This window comes from Centrocercus urophasianus, unplaced genomic scaffold, assembly GCF_019232065.1.
Source record: "Centrocercus urophasianus isolate 14NV4802_14NV808 unplaced genomic scaffold, USGS_Curo_1.0 seq_25, whole genome shotgun sequence".
In the NCBI taxonomy this organism is placed as follows: Eukaryota; Metazoa; Chordata; class Aves; order Galliformes; family Phasianidae; genus Centrocercus; species Centrocercus urophasianus.
The window spans coordinates 13250635-13264921 of record NW_024884811.1 but is presented as its reverse complement, the minus strand read 5'-3'; the positions used below and the strand labels follow the sequence as shown (position 1 = coordinate 13264921).

At 39.7% G+C, this 14287-nt stretch overlaps 1 protein-coding gene across 1 annotated transcript; it reads right to left on the bottom strand.

Moving 5' to 3' along the window:
* Window positions 1-30: 30 nt before the first annotated feature.
* CUNH5orf34 (chromosome unknown C5orf34 homolog) lies at window positions 31-12792 on the bottom strand. The gene is made up of 12 exons (XM_042825960.1): window positions 12583-12792; window positions 12244-12333; window positions 8998-9641; window positions 7913-8014; window positions 6553-6676; window positions 4858-4949; window positions 4586-4655; window positions 4128-4298; window positions 3022-3110; window positions 2180-2272; window positions 1339-1379; window positions 31-636 (listed from the first exon to the last, which is right to left on the bottom strand). Exons 1-12 carry the CDS (start codon window positions 12775-12777, stop codon window positions 452-454), a joined length of 1896 nt encoding a protein of 631 aa, XP_042681894.1. The 5' UTR covers window positions 12778-12792; the 3' UTR covers window positions 31-451.
* Window positions 12793-14287: the final 1495 nt, after the last annotated feature.

Here is a 14287-nt window from a genome sequence, read left to right as displayed (position 1 = left end):
CGGGTGGCCGCGCACAAAGACTGGCTGAGCACTTTTTGAATACGTATTTTATTAGAAAACAATAAATAGGAACCGTTTGGACAGCTTTTTACTCTATTCAATCCTTAACTACTTGGTACAAACTTCTGAACAAAAGCATGCTTTTACTGTGAAAACTGCCCTTCCTCGCCCACCATCATTTGAGCAACTTGAAACAAGTCGGTCCCACAGTGAAGATACACGATTCCAGTGGACGTTCAGTACACTGCTACAATGAAAACTAGCGCTGCCAGACCAGCCCTGCCACAATTACTGTGCCCCATCGCTCAGCCCATTCTCACCTATCCACACCATATCACACAGGGCAGGTCAGGCCATACTGTAATCTGCCACAGCCCCGTCCTTCCCCTCACACACCCAGGCCTGTTGGGACAGCTGGGACAGTGCCTGCATAGGCACACAACAAAGGCCTTCACTTCCCAGCACTAGCAAGAAGAGATTCAATATCTTGAATTATTCTAGAGGTATTTTGCAGAGCCTCCAAAACGTGTCCTTTGCTGATTTCCTCAGGATCACTCCCACTTTCTGTTCTTTTGACAGACAGATTGCTTCTTGCAGCAGATGTCCCTTCCAGAACATTGCTATTATCCAATAAAACTAGCAGTAGTTAAGAAAAATAGTCTTCCACCAATACTGACAAAAAATGCTTCTCTGTATTTTAACCATCATTCTGCATTAGAGAGGCTCACATTTTATATCACAGTAGTTAGACAAAACTAAAAAATTAAAACATCTACAACAATTCTAGAGAAGACCATTATCTAAGGCCTCTGTTTACCTGAGCTGCTTTAAAAATAAATAAAAATAAAAATGGAGTTTCACAGGATTAACTTTCACAGTAGTAAAGTAAACCACTGCCATAAAGAGAAGTACACAATGGCTTTCAGCAAATTAACCACTGCATGCTTTTTTGGCTGCCTGGGCAATTCTCCGGTAGCTGATAAACAGGATGACACCTCACTGCAGCACACCAAGAGGCAAATGCATCATTGATCCCCCAGGAACAGATTAGCAGATGATTTTATCCAAATGGATAGGGATTACTGGATTTTTGGTTAACACTTTTGTTTTTTACTTTCATGTTGTACTGTGTTACTATTTTTGTTTCCAGTGCTGTTGTACAAAAATTGGTCAAGATAAATGAGAAATGCAACTTCAAAAGGTAATTTTAGGAAGCAAGTAAAGCAATAAGAGGAGGTGAGAACAGAACAGAGAGCCTCTGATGCTCTAAAAAGGCAGCTCTGAATATAGAGATGAATTTCGTATGAGTGTGAATGTTCATAGCTTTCAAAAGGATACAGTTGAATCTCCGTATTTTTTCAAGCTCAGCATCGGCAGACCTGTCCAAGAAAAGAAAGGTTATTATTTACAATATTATCTAAAAAGCTTCTCAAACATGTTTTTGTACATCAGATCTGAGTAGTTTCTCAGAAATATTGAAAAAATAGAGAATTTCAAGTGGAAAAAAAACAAAAAACCCCACGTTTTTTAATTCGTATCAATCACTAATACTAATCATTAATTCCAAAAATCAGAGCTCAGTTCAGTAAACAGCCTCCTTCCTGTATGTATGTACAAACATATATATAGATATACACACTTATTTTATCAGCTACTTTATCTGCTCTAATGAGCATAACAAGTGTTTCAGTTATCACATTTGTAATTACGCGAATATTGTTGCATATTATGCCAGTAGTCCTTTGGCCATTAGCATATATTGTTAAGGACAAATATGTTTGCAAAAGATCCAGATGTCTTATAAAAGTTCTACATCTTACTTCGGACAGCTCAGTGTTCTGTTAAAAGAACTGCCCTTCTCAATCTGGAATCTCATTTTCACTTTGTAAGATATTATTTTGGTAACATGATTCTTTCTTTGACAGAGCAATCACCATTCTGACTTTTAAGTAAGGCAGGAAGAAACACCACGGAACTCTATCTACTTCTGTCTAGAACCCAACTTTCTGTACATTTTAAATATTGAATGAAAAATATGAAACTACACAAAATAAATGGATTTACAGTTTTCATTTCTGGTTCTTAGGAAATGCAGTCTATAAAATTCAGCGTTTGTAGTCTTATTGAGTTTTATTCTTAGTGTTATTTATAGTCATTTATTTAGCATAAAAATGAGTACCAATTTTCTTCAGTTAGAGTGTGTGTGGTAAATTCAAGAGTCTCCTTGCTTTCATTCAAGCTGCTGCACCATCCTATTACTGTTCTGATGTACCTGTTAACATGAAATTTGACAAAAAGTAGTTATTTAGATGAGAAATGCAAACTCTCCTAGTTCAAGCTACATCCCCCCGCCCTGTAAAAAGTGCAAAGAAATAAATTTGTTTGAAAGAAAAAGCCATGACTGAAAAAATCTAGCTTTTTCTCTGATTCTTTGCCTTTTTTTTTTTTCCTGCCAAGAATATCCTTAACATTTAAATCTGTGCAGTTATAGAAAATTATAACAAAGCCATCTGATTTGTAATGAACAGTATACAAGCGTTAATTTGTGTGTGGATATCAGCTTGCTAAAATGCAGTGCAGTAAGGTTCTGATGATTCCCATAATGAGGCTGTGAATAGAGCAAGTGGATTAGAAAAAGGACCATGCGGGTGGAGGTCAGTATCAGTAATAAAGCAAAAACTGGGTAAAGCACTACTTCAGCTCTATATGCCAGCTTCATACAGCACAAAGATTTTTTAATTTTGCTTACCCTCTGATTTAAGTGCCAAGCTGCAGCTCTAGCTTAAGGCTTCCTTTTTTTAAAAGACATTACACTTCTATAGCAATTATACTGGAATGACCATATACAGTAATCCTGAGTCATACAAGTCTCAAATCTCTGCCAGTTATGCGTTATCTATCATTACATATTTGGGCACGTCTTCCCCCCCATGTACTTCCAGTAACTACTATTTCGTTATATAAAAGGGTTTGCTTAAAACTTTTTAGTATTTCACTTCAAATTGTTTAAATTACTTATACCTTTCATAGATTCCAGGATGCCTTATTTGGATTAGCTGCTGTGCCCCATCAGGAGTAGTTAATTTACACCAGCCTACATCTTCATTTACCTTAGGAAAGAAAATTATTTTGCTGCTGTCTGAGTAAGTAAAGGACAGTAATACCATTTGCTGTTTTAGTAATAAACGATATGTGAACACTTTAAACATTTGAAGTGTGCTTTTTGAGAAGGATACAATTTCTTACAGTCTGTTATCACAAACATAGGGGAAGGTGGAAGAAAAACCTGCCATGATCTGACACTGTTTTTTGTGCTGTTTTAGAGTCATTTATTTCTAAATGTCTGCAGGAATGTTTCCAGGTCTGTATTGTTTTCTTTTCTTCCTACTTTCATCACAACTGAGTGTAAAGACTTCAGCTCAATCACATCCTACAGCTATTACTCTTTTGGCAAGCTGAGAATTGTATTTATTTTGTTTATATCCTCAGGCACTTTAACAGCTTTTTTTGTGGTTAGTCATCTCAGAGAAAAAGAAAACACATGGAAGCCAAAAGTCTTAGCAGCCAACTTTGAATTTTACTGTGACATAATTTTCTCTGTAGCGCCATTTTGCATTTCAGCACTCTGTAGTGCACAAGTCAAGATAATCTTTTTACTGCAATACTAAATAAATCTAAAATTTTAAGAAAAAATATTTAGACCCATATCCACAAAGTATTTTTTCACTATCTATTTATGCAATCATAAATAATCTGAAATAACAACAAAGGAATAAAATACCAGTCCCTTCTTTCACCAATTTGAGCAACCTCTCAAAAGGATAAAGTTTCACTTATTTCTTAGGCGTGAGCCGTGCCCTAAAATATTTTTCCTCCTCAGTATCTGAGTAACGTGCCTACAATACATGGTGGCATCTCCACACAGTTTCTGTATCAGCTTGAGAGTAAGCCATAGTAGAAAACTGCGTGGAATTATGACTCTGAAAAGACCCCAGCTTGTATTGCATTCACATCACATCTTTTTTCTTCTTTCTTTTTTTTTTTTTTTTTTTTTTCTCATTTGTTTCGTAATTACCATTTTTAATGAAGATTTTTAAGAATAGTTATTTCTCTATCCCTTGAGTTACCTGAATCTTTGTATAGCAAGAGCTGAAATCCCAGACCATATTCAAGGAGACACCATCCCAGAAAACAGCATGGACTTTATGGTCTGAATATACAAGAAGTCTTCCTATGCCAGGAATAACCTTCTCATCCAGCAAAACTGGCAAAGTTTCTCGTCCATCTGTCTCAGGTACCTCGAGCCAAACAAAAACATTAAAAATAATGAGGAAGGGTCACTTACATCATTAAAGCTGTTTGTATCTTTCTGAGATTTTCATGTTTTACTAGACAACGTGCATCTCTCTTTGTCAGTTAATTTCTTTCTGTTTCACCAACACAAATCAACACTGCATGCTTCTGGTTCCCAAATCTCATCAGCTTTCTTTGTAGGATCTGATCACCATTCCCTCTAGACTAGGTCCCATATCCCATATAGTCATCTTTGTAACACAGAAAGATTTATAAATCTTCAGCTACGTACCATTTTCCAGCAGCAGAGATGATAGTTATGAATTAATGATAGTTTAGTCTTGTAGCAGTACTGAAGCATTCTGAGGAAGAAAAAGTCAACATAAAATATTAAGCCTTTTGTTCTTACTGTAGATTCCTCCACATTCTGTAAGTTACAGATGTTTTCTTTGCTACAATGAATCTGTTTAATTACTTAAGTACATAATAGATGTAATTTCAATTACTGTCCTCTCAAAGTCAGAGGAATTAATGTATCAAAAATAAATGACAAAAATAACTTACTTGGTTGCTTCAGTAATAATGGAAGATATAGAGTACTGACTTCCTGGTACATCAGGAGGAAGACTATTTACCCAATACATCTTTTCTTCTCTCTGCATTAAAGAGCAGAAGGAACATTTCTTATTTATAAAGGCACTGTAGCATGGAAAGAGTATTTATAAGCTTGAAAGATAAAAAAAGACTGCAAACCAGCAGGATCCTTTAAGTCTAGTTCTGTAAAAAGACACATCCACTGTTTCCATGCACTCAGTAGGGACTAAGGACTTCTTTTATCAGAGAAGAAGCAGACTGTAATTACTATTAATTGCTAAGTAACTAAGTTTTACTACAAGTTAGAGGCTAGCTTCAAATAATTCAACATTAATCCTTAATGTTGCTTTAAAAATACAAATACCCGAGCCTAACGACAGAAGAAAAAAAATTAAACTTGCATTTATATTTAATAAACAGAGGAAAAAAATGATGAAGTTAAGAAAGAGAAGTGGAATAAAAGCCATGCTAAAGAAATTTATAAATGAAAACAATGAAAGATTTCTGCTACTATGCTTATAGAAATTTTTTGGTCATACATAACATACTAATCAACACTCTATTTTTTTTTTTTTCTGTTTCCCTTTCACCTGATCTAAGAAGGCTATACCAGTAAGCATGGCTATTACTGGACAGCAGATATTATGTTATGGATCAGAAGAGATTAAAGGATTGTTGCATCTCCTTCTCAATTTTCAAATGTTTTCTGACCCTACTAGAAAGAGGACCACATGCCACCACACGTAGACGGATTTACAGGCATCTTCTTCAGTGAAGTGCCACAGTTCTCTCTTATTTTCAAAGAATTCTCCTTAGCATGATGCTCAGACTTGGATATTGCTCTTAAAATATATGTATTTTTTCCAAATAAATCTAACTGCAGGATTGTAACATTTCAGGATGGTAGAATGTTAAACCTGTGCCTTCATAAAGATACAGCCTCACCATGCAGACTGCTTCATTTGCCCAAACATCCATTAGAATATCTCAGCTGCTGACTGGATTTAAGTACTACCCGTTTTTCTCCAGCACAGGAATTCCAATATGAAAACAGCAGTTTAGTACATTCCTAAGTATCTTTGCAGCTATGTGCAATAAATTACATCAAGAATTGCATAAGTACCTTAGAGCACCTACTCTGGAAAACTTAACAACAGATAATCAGGACAAACCATAGAGAGGCAAAATCAGTTCTCCAACAAGGCACAGCTGGTCTTTGGCAAGGACTGAACAGAACCAAAAAGTGTATGACTCCAAATAGTACACTACTGCAAGAAAGAACATGCTTAAAATATTTTAATTTTAAAAAGATTAAACTCTAATCAATATTAGGTTAAAAAGCAAACTCACTGATATTAGTGAAAAGTGGATATTATAGAATCTCATTACAATACTTACTTGAGCTTGTGAAATAAATATTACAATGTTAGATATTTTTCTTATTCTGCCTACAACCTATGGAAAATACATTCTGTAACAGAAGGAATAATCTAATTATTTTCATGACAGATTGCTTGATCCATTTATACAGCAATCATCCGAACAACAATGCAGTTTTCACTACAGATTGCATATCCAAATGTCTTAAAGCAAAGACTAAAAGCAAAAGTCTTAAAGCTAAACTGAAGGAATTCAGAACACATTTTTGAACAGTTTTATTTCTACCTTTTTTATTCCTTTCTGAATTGTATAATGTACAAAGTAGTTTCCCAAAAAATCTCCTTCTGACTTGAAAAATGATTCATCGCCAGGATAAATTTCTGTGATGTTTCTTCTGCCATGGACCAATCTAAAAGAGAAAAACTAGGCTTTTAACAAGTTCTTAAAATACTCCATCAGCAGAAGTTATAGGTCAGTAAACTTCAAAAATATTAGAACATTTTTCTATTCTTTCCCAAACAGTAAAGTTATATTAGACAGGTGATGAGCACTACCAGGCTCTATTTTCGTGGGCTGGAGGTTGGTACAGGATTAGCGTGTTCGAAAAACTAAACAGAGCTTTTTGGGTTGAGGTATCTCACAGGAGTTGTTCAATGTCCATGCCACTGGCCCAAAAATACAGCAATGCTGAAGAGAGAAGGAATGTTCTTTCTGTTGGACATGTTCTAACTAGCGTACGCAAGAAAAAAAACTGTGTGACCAAATGCTTTCCAAACGGCCTGAAATCTTCATTTACATTGCACCTATTTTTTTTCTACTAAGATCACCTGTCTTTTTCTTGTGATTATATGATATTCTGGAGCCTTAATACTCATTTAATGATTCAGTTAACAGTGTGGTCGTATGCCTGGATTGGAATGGAAGCATTAAAGGGAGATGTAAGACTTACAAGGAAATGAATTAAAGTACTGAAAAAGCTGATAAACAACTTTTTTTTGATGAGATCAAAATTGAGGAATTGGAATGAGGGAAAAAAAAAGGGCACGGGGAGAAAGATCAAAGCTTTGAAGATTTCTAAACTTTGACAGTAACTATAGCATTTTAAAGTTTGTAGAGCAGATTTAAAAAGCTTATTTTACAAAAATTCTTATTTAAAAAACAAACAACAAAATCAAAACCACACGGACAAACTCATTTATAGGAAAATGTAGAACTCAGTAGAATTCAGCTCCCTACAACACAGGAGCTGCATAGTCACCAAAACAACAGTTTATAAAATGTGAAGATTTCAGCTTTGAGATGAGTGCTGTAATTTGCACAGAAATCAAGCACTGCAATTGCCAGTGAAGCCTGTGGCAGTTACAGCTGTCCATTGAAGCCTCTAAGAAATTAGATCACTTCTTTAGAAGCCACAAACATTATTTCAAACTCTTCATTTTAGGCATACCTACTTTCAGACCTGGAACTATACTGTACTAGGAAACGCGAAGCAAATTTGAAGCCCAGTGCACAAACAGCAGAAATGAACAGAACCTTACATAAAGACAGCACACCATTTATCACAAAATTGCAAAGGAATGAAGTATGATGTCCTAAAGATTAATTCCCATACAAGTGAGGATGAGAAGGAGGACTCCCTTCTTACCTATAAAAAACACCCTTGCACCACACAATTTGAATTAGCTGAGGGTATGAAAACTTTTCAGAATCTTGATTGTTTTGTAGAAAGAAGTCACAGAAACTCCACCTGTAAAAAATACAGTAAAAACTGCAGTAAAATTCAACTTTTTTTTTTTTTTTTTTGATCTTTTTCTGGTAATAATTTCTGTATCCTAAATAGGAACATATTTCTAGATCAAAACAGATATGTGCACATCTATTCAGAAGAAAATAGGCCACATACTTTAAATGCCTTCTAGTTCCTAGTTATGCATGTTAGCTACTGAATTCAATTTCTTGAGCCTACAATGAAATTTTCAATTATTTTTAGCAGTGCTGACAGAGAATCTATTTCACTGGCTTACTTTAGAAGAATTACCTTCTCAAAAATGAGAAAAAGCAAACAAGCAAAAAACCTCAAACAATATGGTGCTGTTTTCAGTACTCTCATTTTCATTTACAAAGCAGGTCAGAAAATGTATTTTTCCCTCTGGACTAATTACTCTTTAGTCATTACTGAAGGATAAGAATGTTGGTTTGACAGATATCATATTTTGAGAAGTTCCTAAAAAAAACACAGTACAGTGCTGTATTTTTTATTTCTTATAGCTAGAAATCAGTTGTTTTGCTAAAGGTTGAAGTCCATACTTGTAGAATTGGAAACGTATGTATATACGTAATATAGTTAAGACAAACAGCAAAAGTTAGTGTATGGGAACTCCTGGATCATGGCCTGAACCTCAAATTGATCACCTTCAGCAAGCACTGAGTCAGCCATGGGAGCACAGACGAAGGCAGTTCAGCTGTGTGACCAGAAGGGGTGCAGCCTGGCTGCACCTCTCCTGCACCCCATGTAAGGGCTGACTGCCACTGAGGAAGGATCTCTCTCTGGAGATTGTTCCTCTTGGAGACTTCTGTGAGCCCAGGAGATGGAACAGCTTTTCCATTCATTTCTGATTATCCCTTTCCAACATGATAGTCTTTCCAGCTATACGCTCTCTAAAAGACCAGCCTAACTTCTCTGTATACTTGTCAATTATACATCTGTATCCTTGTTGATTATACAGTTACCTATGTAAATGTGGTGCTCTGCAGCTGATCGGCAAAGCTGCAGGCAGACGAGATACTGCTTCGTATGTTTTGGGGTCTTGTGAAACATCTGCTCCTGCAGATGTGTGGTTTTTTTCCTCGCATGTCTTTAATGCGTTCTTAACAGTATGTAAGCTGTAGCACATCAATGCCAATGACAGAGGGTATTTCCATTCTTCTGGGCATGAGGAAACTGACCAACGCTGTGTAACCCATGTGTATTCAGAAGAACAATTTGTATAAAACAAAGGAACTCCATCTCTGTCCCTCTGGCTGTTTGATTTGGTTGCTTCTCTGTGTTTATCTTCAGCATGACCGTCTTCATTGTTTTTATTATCAAGTCTCATTTGTTTTGATGACACTTCTGGAACAGAATTTTTTGATTTTCCATACTGATCTTTGGTTTTATAGTTGCTGTTCTTTGGAGAGAAGTGTGAGGATGCTGCACATGGTTGGCTGACTTTACATAAGAACTCCACAGTAAATTCTTGCTGCAATTCAGGCAGATAAAGGTGGGCATAACCGTCTACTGACGAGATCTTCACACTGCCATTCCTTATGCATCTTGTCAGATCAGCAGTAACAGGGTCAGGCCATCTAACTTCTGAGATATCACTGAAAATAATCTGAGATAAAGGACTGGAATGAGCTGTAAGGTACAGTGACATTACTTGGCAGAAATCACAGTGGAAGAATTATCCAGTCCTTCTGCAAGTTAATGTTTGGCAATAAATTTTACTCTGTATTTATTTGTACATATGAACTCAGAATATCTGTACTTTGTGTCATCTTCTGCTGTTTCAACAGGATACTATCTAACAAAAAGCTTGTAATTTAATGTCTATTCATGCAAACTATGAAAATTAATGACTGACTGACCAGGTACAACTACCCACTGACAGCAGGTATTTCTATTTCAAAGAAACAGAAATGCTCTTAAGAAAATAAGACCTCTTAAGACATGCTTCTTAAGAAATACTGAAGTTACAACACAGTTATTGCTGAGATGTGGATAGGATGTACTTCTGAACAAGTACTTGAAATATAATGAAGGTTCTAGAATCCTACAATACAGCATTTGAGAAGCCTCAAAAAATATTCTCATCTTACTCCAGTGATATCCTAGTGCAGCTTGCTGCCTCAGTTAGTAGTTTTGTACAAAATAAATGTGAAACATTTTCACAGTATATGTCCTTGTGCTATACATGTATATATGTATATTAGATACAACTTAGAAAATACAGTAATTACATTCTGAAAACAGAAAATTCTGTCCAGAGTACTTTTCATATGCTGGCTATCCCCTAAAAGGACCCATTTTCCTTTGTGTTGTCTTTACAACTGATCACTGCACAGAAAACATCCAGCCTGATTTTATTTGTTAAAGTACAAGCTCCTAAACTAAAAAAGAAGCAGAGACTCGCTCAAATAAATTCAGAAAAGTACTTCAGCGGAAGAATATTCATGCTCCTAATCATATGTTTTATTCCAATTTAATTAGCTTTGCCTCACTTCACCATCCTGGTTTTGGCTGGGATAGAGCTAACTTTTTTTCCCAGTAGCTGGTGTGGTGTTGTGTTTTGGATTTAGGATAAGAATACAGCTGATCACACCTGAGTGTGTTGCTGTTGAACAGTGCTTATACAGAGCCAACAATGTTTCAGCTTCTCACATTGTCTGGCTAGCGAAGGGTTAGGGGTGTAAAAGGAGCTGGGAGGGAGCCAGAGACAGGGCCCTCTGCTTGGGGGCTGGTGGGCATCAGTCAGCAGGCAGCCATTAGCTGCATTATGCACCACTTGCTTTGTGCATTTTTTAATTCCCTGTAACCATTTTCTTTCCTATCAAGCTGTCTTCATCTCTAATAGTGAGTTTTACCTTTCCCCCTCCCTCATCCTCATTCTGGAGAGCAGCCAGTAAATGGCTGCATGGTGCTGAGCTGCCAGCAGGGTTAAGCCTCAATACTCAAATCATGTCAGGAGCATACATCAGCCCAGCACTGGAAAAGTACAGAATCCATTAAACATGAAACATGGCAACATGAGTGTACTAGCAAGGTGACAAAGTACACTGAAGGTATTTTGGATGCTAACGATGAAAACTGGTTGAAAAGAACTGCAAAAGGATCTGCCCTCAGAAAATCAGGAAACTGCTCAATAAGGCTGCAGGTAAAAATTCTTTGGAGCTAAGTGTAATGCAGTATAAATGAGAAAGAAATCCTAACTTTACATACAAAACCATGGCCTAACTGAGCTATACTGTTTTGAATTTAAGCACAAGTGAAGTAAAACAAGGTAACTGTGGATGCAGCCCAGTGAAAATAGTACTGTCCATAAAAGCCACAGGCCTTTAGCCAGCTACTTCATGCTTACTCTCACAAGACCTCAGCTGGCCAATGTAGGTAACTCCTTGTTATGAGATTTTGCTGTGAGTATGTGGCAGCTGGTAAATGCTATCTCTTATTATTCTGTACAGCCCAAGTGTGGGAAACAGCAAAGGCCTTGAAGACATGCACTGGTAGAACAGTACATGTTCAATACAGAACAGTAACTGATGATAAATCAGTGGTCTCATTCTGAGGAAGAGCTATCTCACGAACTACAAAGATACTACTCTTGCCTGAAGAAAAACAGCAGAAACTAAACCAAAAGAAAAAAAGCACAGCAACAAATAAGGCAGATGTGGCTCTGGGAAGCTATCCTCTGCATCCTGAAGCAGGAGTAATTAGAAACTCAGTGGAAAGTGACCCATCTTCTACGAGAAGCTGAGCCTGGGGAAGGTGGGAGGTCACCCATTGCTGCACACCATGGAGCATCAGTATGAGCACAGCGCATCTGGAAGGAGAGGTAAGGACTGACAGGGAATTGTGATAGGATGGTACAGCTCACAGCCCTTCAGAAAATGGTATTTCAGTGGATTTAACCTGGGCAATTTTTCATGAAAGGAAAGTTAACAATATGTAAGATAGTTCATGAAATATTCGGGGTTTTAGAGCAATTAAAATCTGTGCTGTTCAGCTATAAAAGATATGCAGGACTATGGGCAAAGGATCAACTAAAATTTACATCTGTAACTTAAAACGTCTGTATTGCAACCAAGTCAGCAAGGCAAGGCGCAGCCTGCACTGAGGCCGTGGAGGCCCGCACCCACAGGGGCGTACGGAGCCGCGCCGGCACCGCTCGCCGCAGCTGGGGAAGGTCCGTGTGCAGGCGTTATGTGCGCAGAACTTACTCTTTTTCTTTCTGGAGATATAATACGAGAGGGTAAATACGGCCGAGAAGAAAACGTGTTCCGGAAGTCGAGAGCTCGCAGAATTTGCTCCTAGTTAAACAAGGAAACAAAAATAAAACCGTAGCATCACACGCTTTCCTAGGCAGCCAAAGCCGTTCAGCGGGGCGCAGGCGCTGCTGTTCCGGAGCAGAGTTCGAAGCGGCGCTCGCAGCGCCGGCAGGGTTCGCACCGCAGGAACGTGGGCTCCTCGGCAGGCACTCGCTGCCTCGCCGCCGGCGGACTTCGTTTTTTACCCGCCCAGCCCTCCCCGAGGTCCGCAGGCCCCCGGCCGCCACGTACCCTGTAGGCGCTGAGGACGAAGGCGACCCGCTGGCGGGTGCTCTCCGCCGGCTGCAGGGGGTGGGCGGCGGCAGGCAGCGCCTCTTCGTACAGGTACTCGGAGCCGCAGGGGGACAGCAGCAGGCGGGCCCCGTCCGCGTAGTGCACCTCCACGGAGTCGTCCTCGTACAGCACCATCAGCCGTTCCGCGGCCATGGCCCAGGAGGCGGGCGGCGAGGCGGGTCGCCGAGCAGGGCCCTGCCTGCCCCCCCCGGCGCGCCCTGCGGCATGGCGGGCTGCTGCCACGGCGGCTCCGGTGTGCGGAGTGAAAAGGTCCTTGTGACTTTTGTTTGTATTTTCTCACGATTTGATGGTGCGCCGCGTCTGCTGCAGTCTCCCTGCTCGTGTCTGCACTCAGGCTGCGCAGGACAGGACATCACTAAGTAATGATTCCTTCATATTTGAGTGAGAAGTGCTCAGGAGTGGCGTGAATGAAAACAGCTCCTGAAAAGGAAATTACTGCATGTAAAGCAGTGGCTTCTGGTTAAAATACAGAAATAAAAACGGATGCCCAGCTACGTGGGAGTACGGGAGAGTCATGGGCCTGTTGGAGCGCACGCAGAGGGGGTCACAAAAATATCCAAGGGATGGAACAGCTCCCCTGTAAGGATGGGCTGAGAGCTGGAGCAGTTCAGACTGGAGAAAAGGCTGTGAGGTGACCTGAGAGCGGCCTTTCAGTATCTAAGGAGGAGCTATGGGAAAGAAGGGGACAGACTGTTGGTCTGTTATTAACTGGAGATGTCCTGGCGGACTGGTGACTGGCAAATGTGACGTCCATCTCCACAAAGGGCCATAAAGGCAATCCTGGTAGCTGCAGACCTATCAGTTTCACGTTGGTGGCCAGGAAGGTTATGGAATGGATAATCTTGGGAGCCATCGTGGACCAATTAAAAGGTCAACCAGGGGATCAGACCCAGTCAGCATGGGTTTACAAATGGTAGATCGTGTCTGACAAACCTGATTGCATTTTATGTACTTAGTGGATGAAGGTAAGGCTGTCAGTGTGGTCTACCTGGACTTCAGTAAAGCCTTTGACACTGTCCCCTACAACATTCTCGTGGAGGAGCTGGTTGCCCATAGTTTGGATGGGTGTACCCTCTGCTGTGTGAAACACTGGCTGGATGGCCAGGCCCAAAGAGCTGTGGTCAATGGAGTTAAATCCAGCTAGCAGCGGTTATGAGCAGCATCCCCCAGGTGCTCAGTACTGGGGCCACTTCTATTTAACAACTTTGTTAATGATCTTGATGAGGGGATTGAGTGCACCCTCAGAAAATTTGCAGACAACACCAAGTTGGGAGGCAGTGTTGGTCTGCCTGAGGGTGGAAAGGCACTACAGAGGGACTTGGATAGACTGGATCGATGGGCCAAGGTTAACTGTATGAGTTTCAGTAGGGCCAAGTTTTGGTCCTGCAATTTGGTCACAACAACCCCAGGCTTGGGGAGGAGTGGCTGGAAAGCTGCCTGATGGAAAAGGACCTTGGTGTACTGATGGACAGTCGGCTGAATATGAGCCAGCAGTGTGCCCACGTGGCCAAGAAGGCCAGTGGCATCCTGGCTTGTATCAGGAGTGGTGTGGTGAGCAGGACAAGGGAAGTCATCCTGCTCCTGTACTCAGCAGTACTTCAGGTGAGGCCTCACCTCGAGTACTGTGTTCAGTTTGGGGCAG

Bases quoted from the DNA above. Each gene is read 5' to 3' on its own strand.
- CUNH5orf34 (XM_042825960.1), bottom strand. From the start codon at position 12,777: ATGGCCGCGGAACGGCTGATGGTGCTGTACGAGGACGACTCCGTGGAG. The intron at 12,334-12,582 runs GTACGTGGCGGC...TTGTTTAACTAG, and splicing joins TCGTCCTCAGCGCCTACAGG to GAGCAAATTCTGCGAGCTCT. The intron at 4,299-4,585 runs GTACGTAGCTGA...GTTTGGCTCGAG, and splicing joins ATCTCTGCTGCTGGAAAATG to GTACCTGAGACAGATGGACG.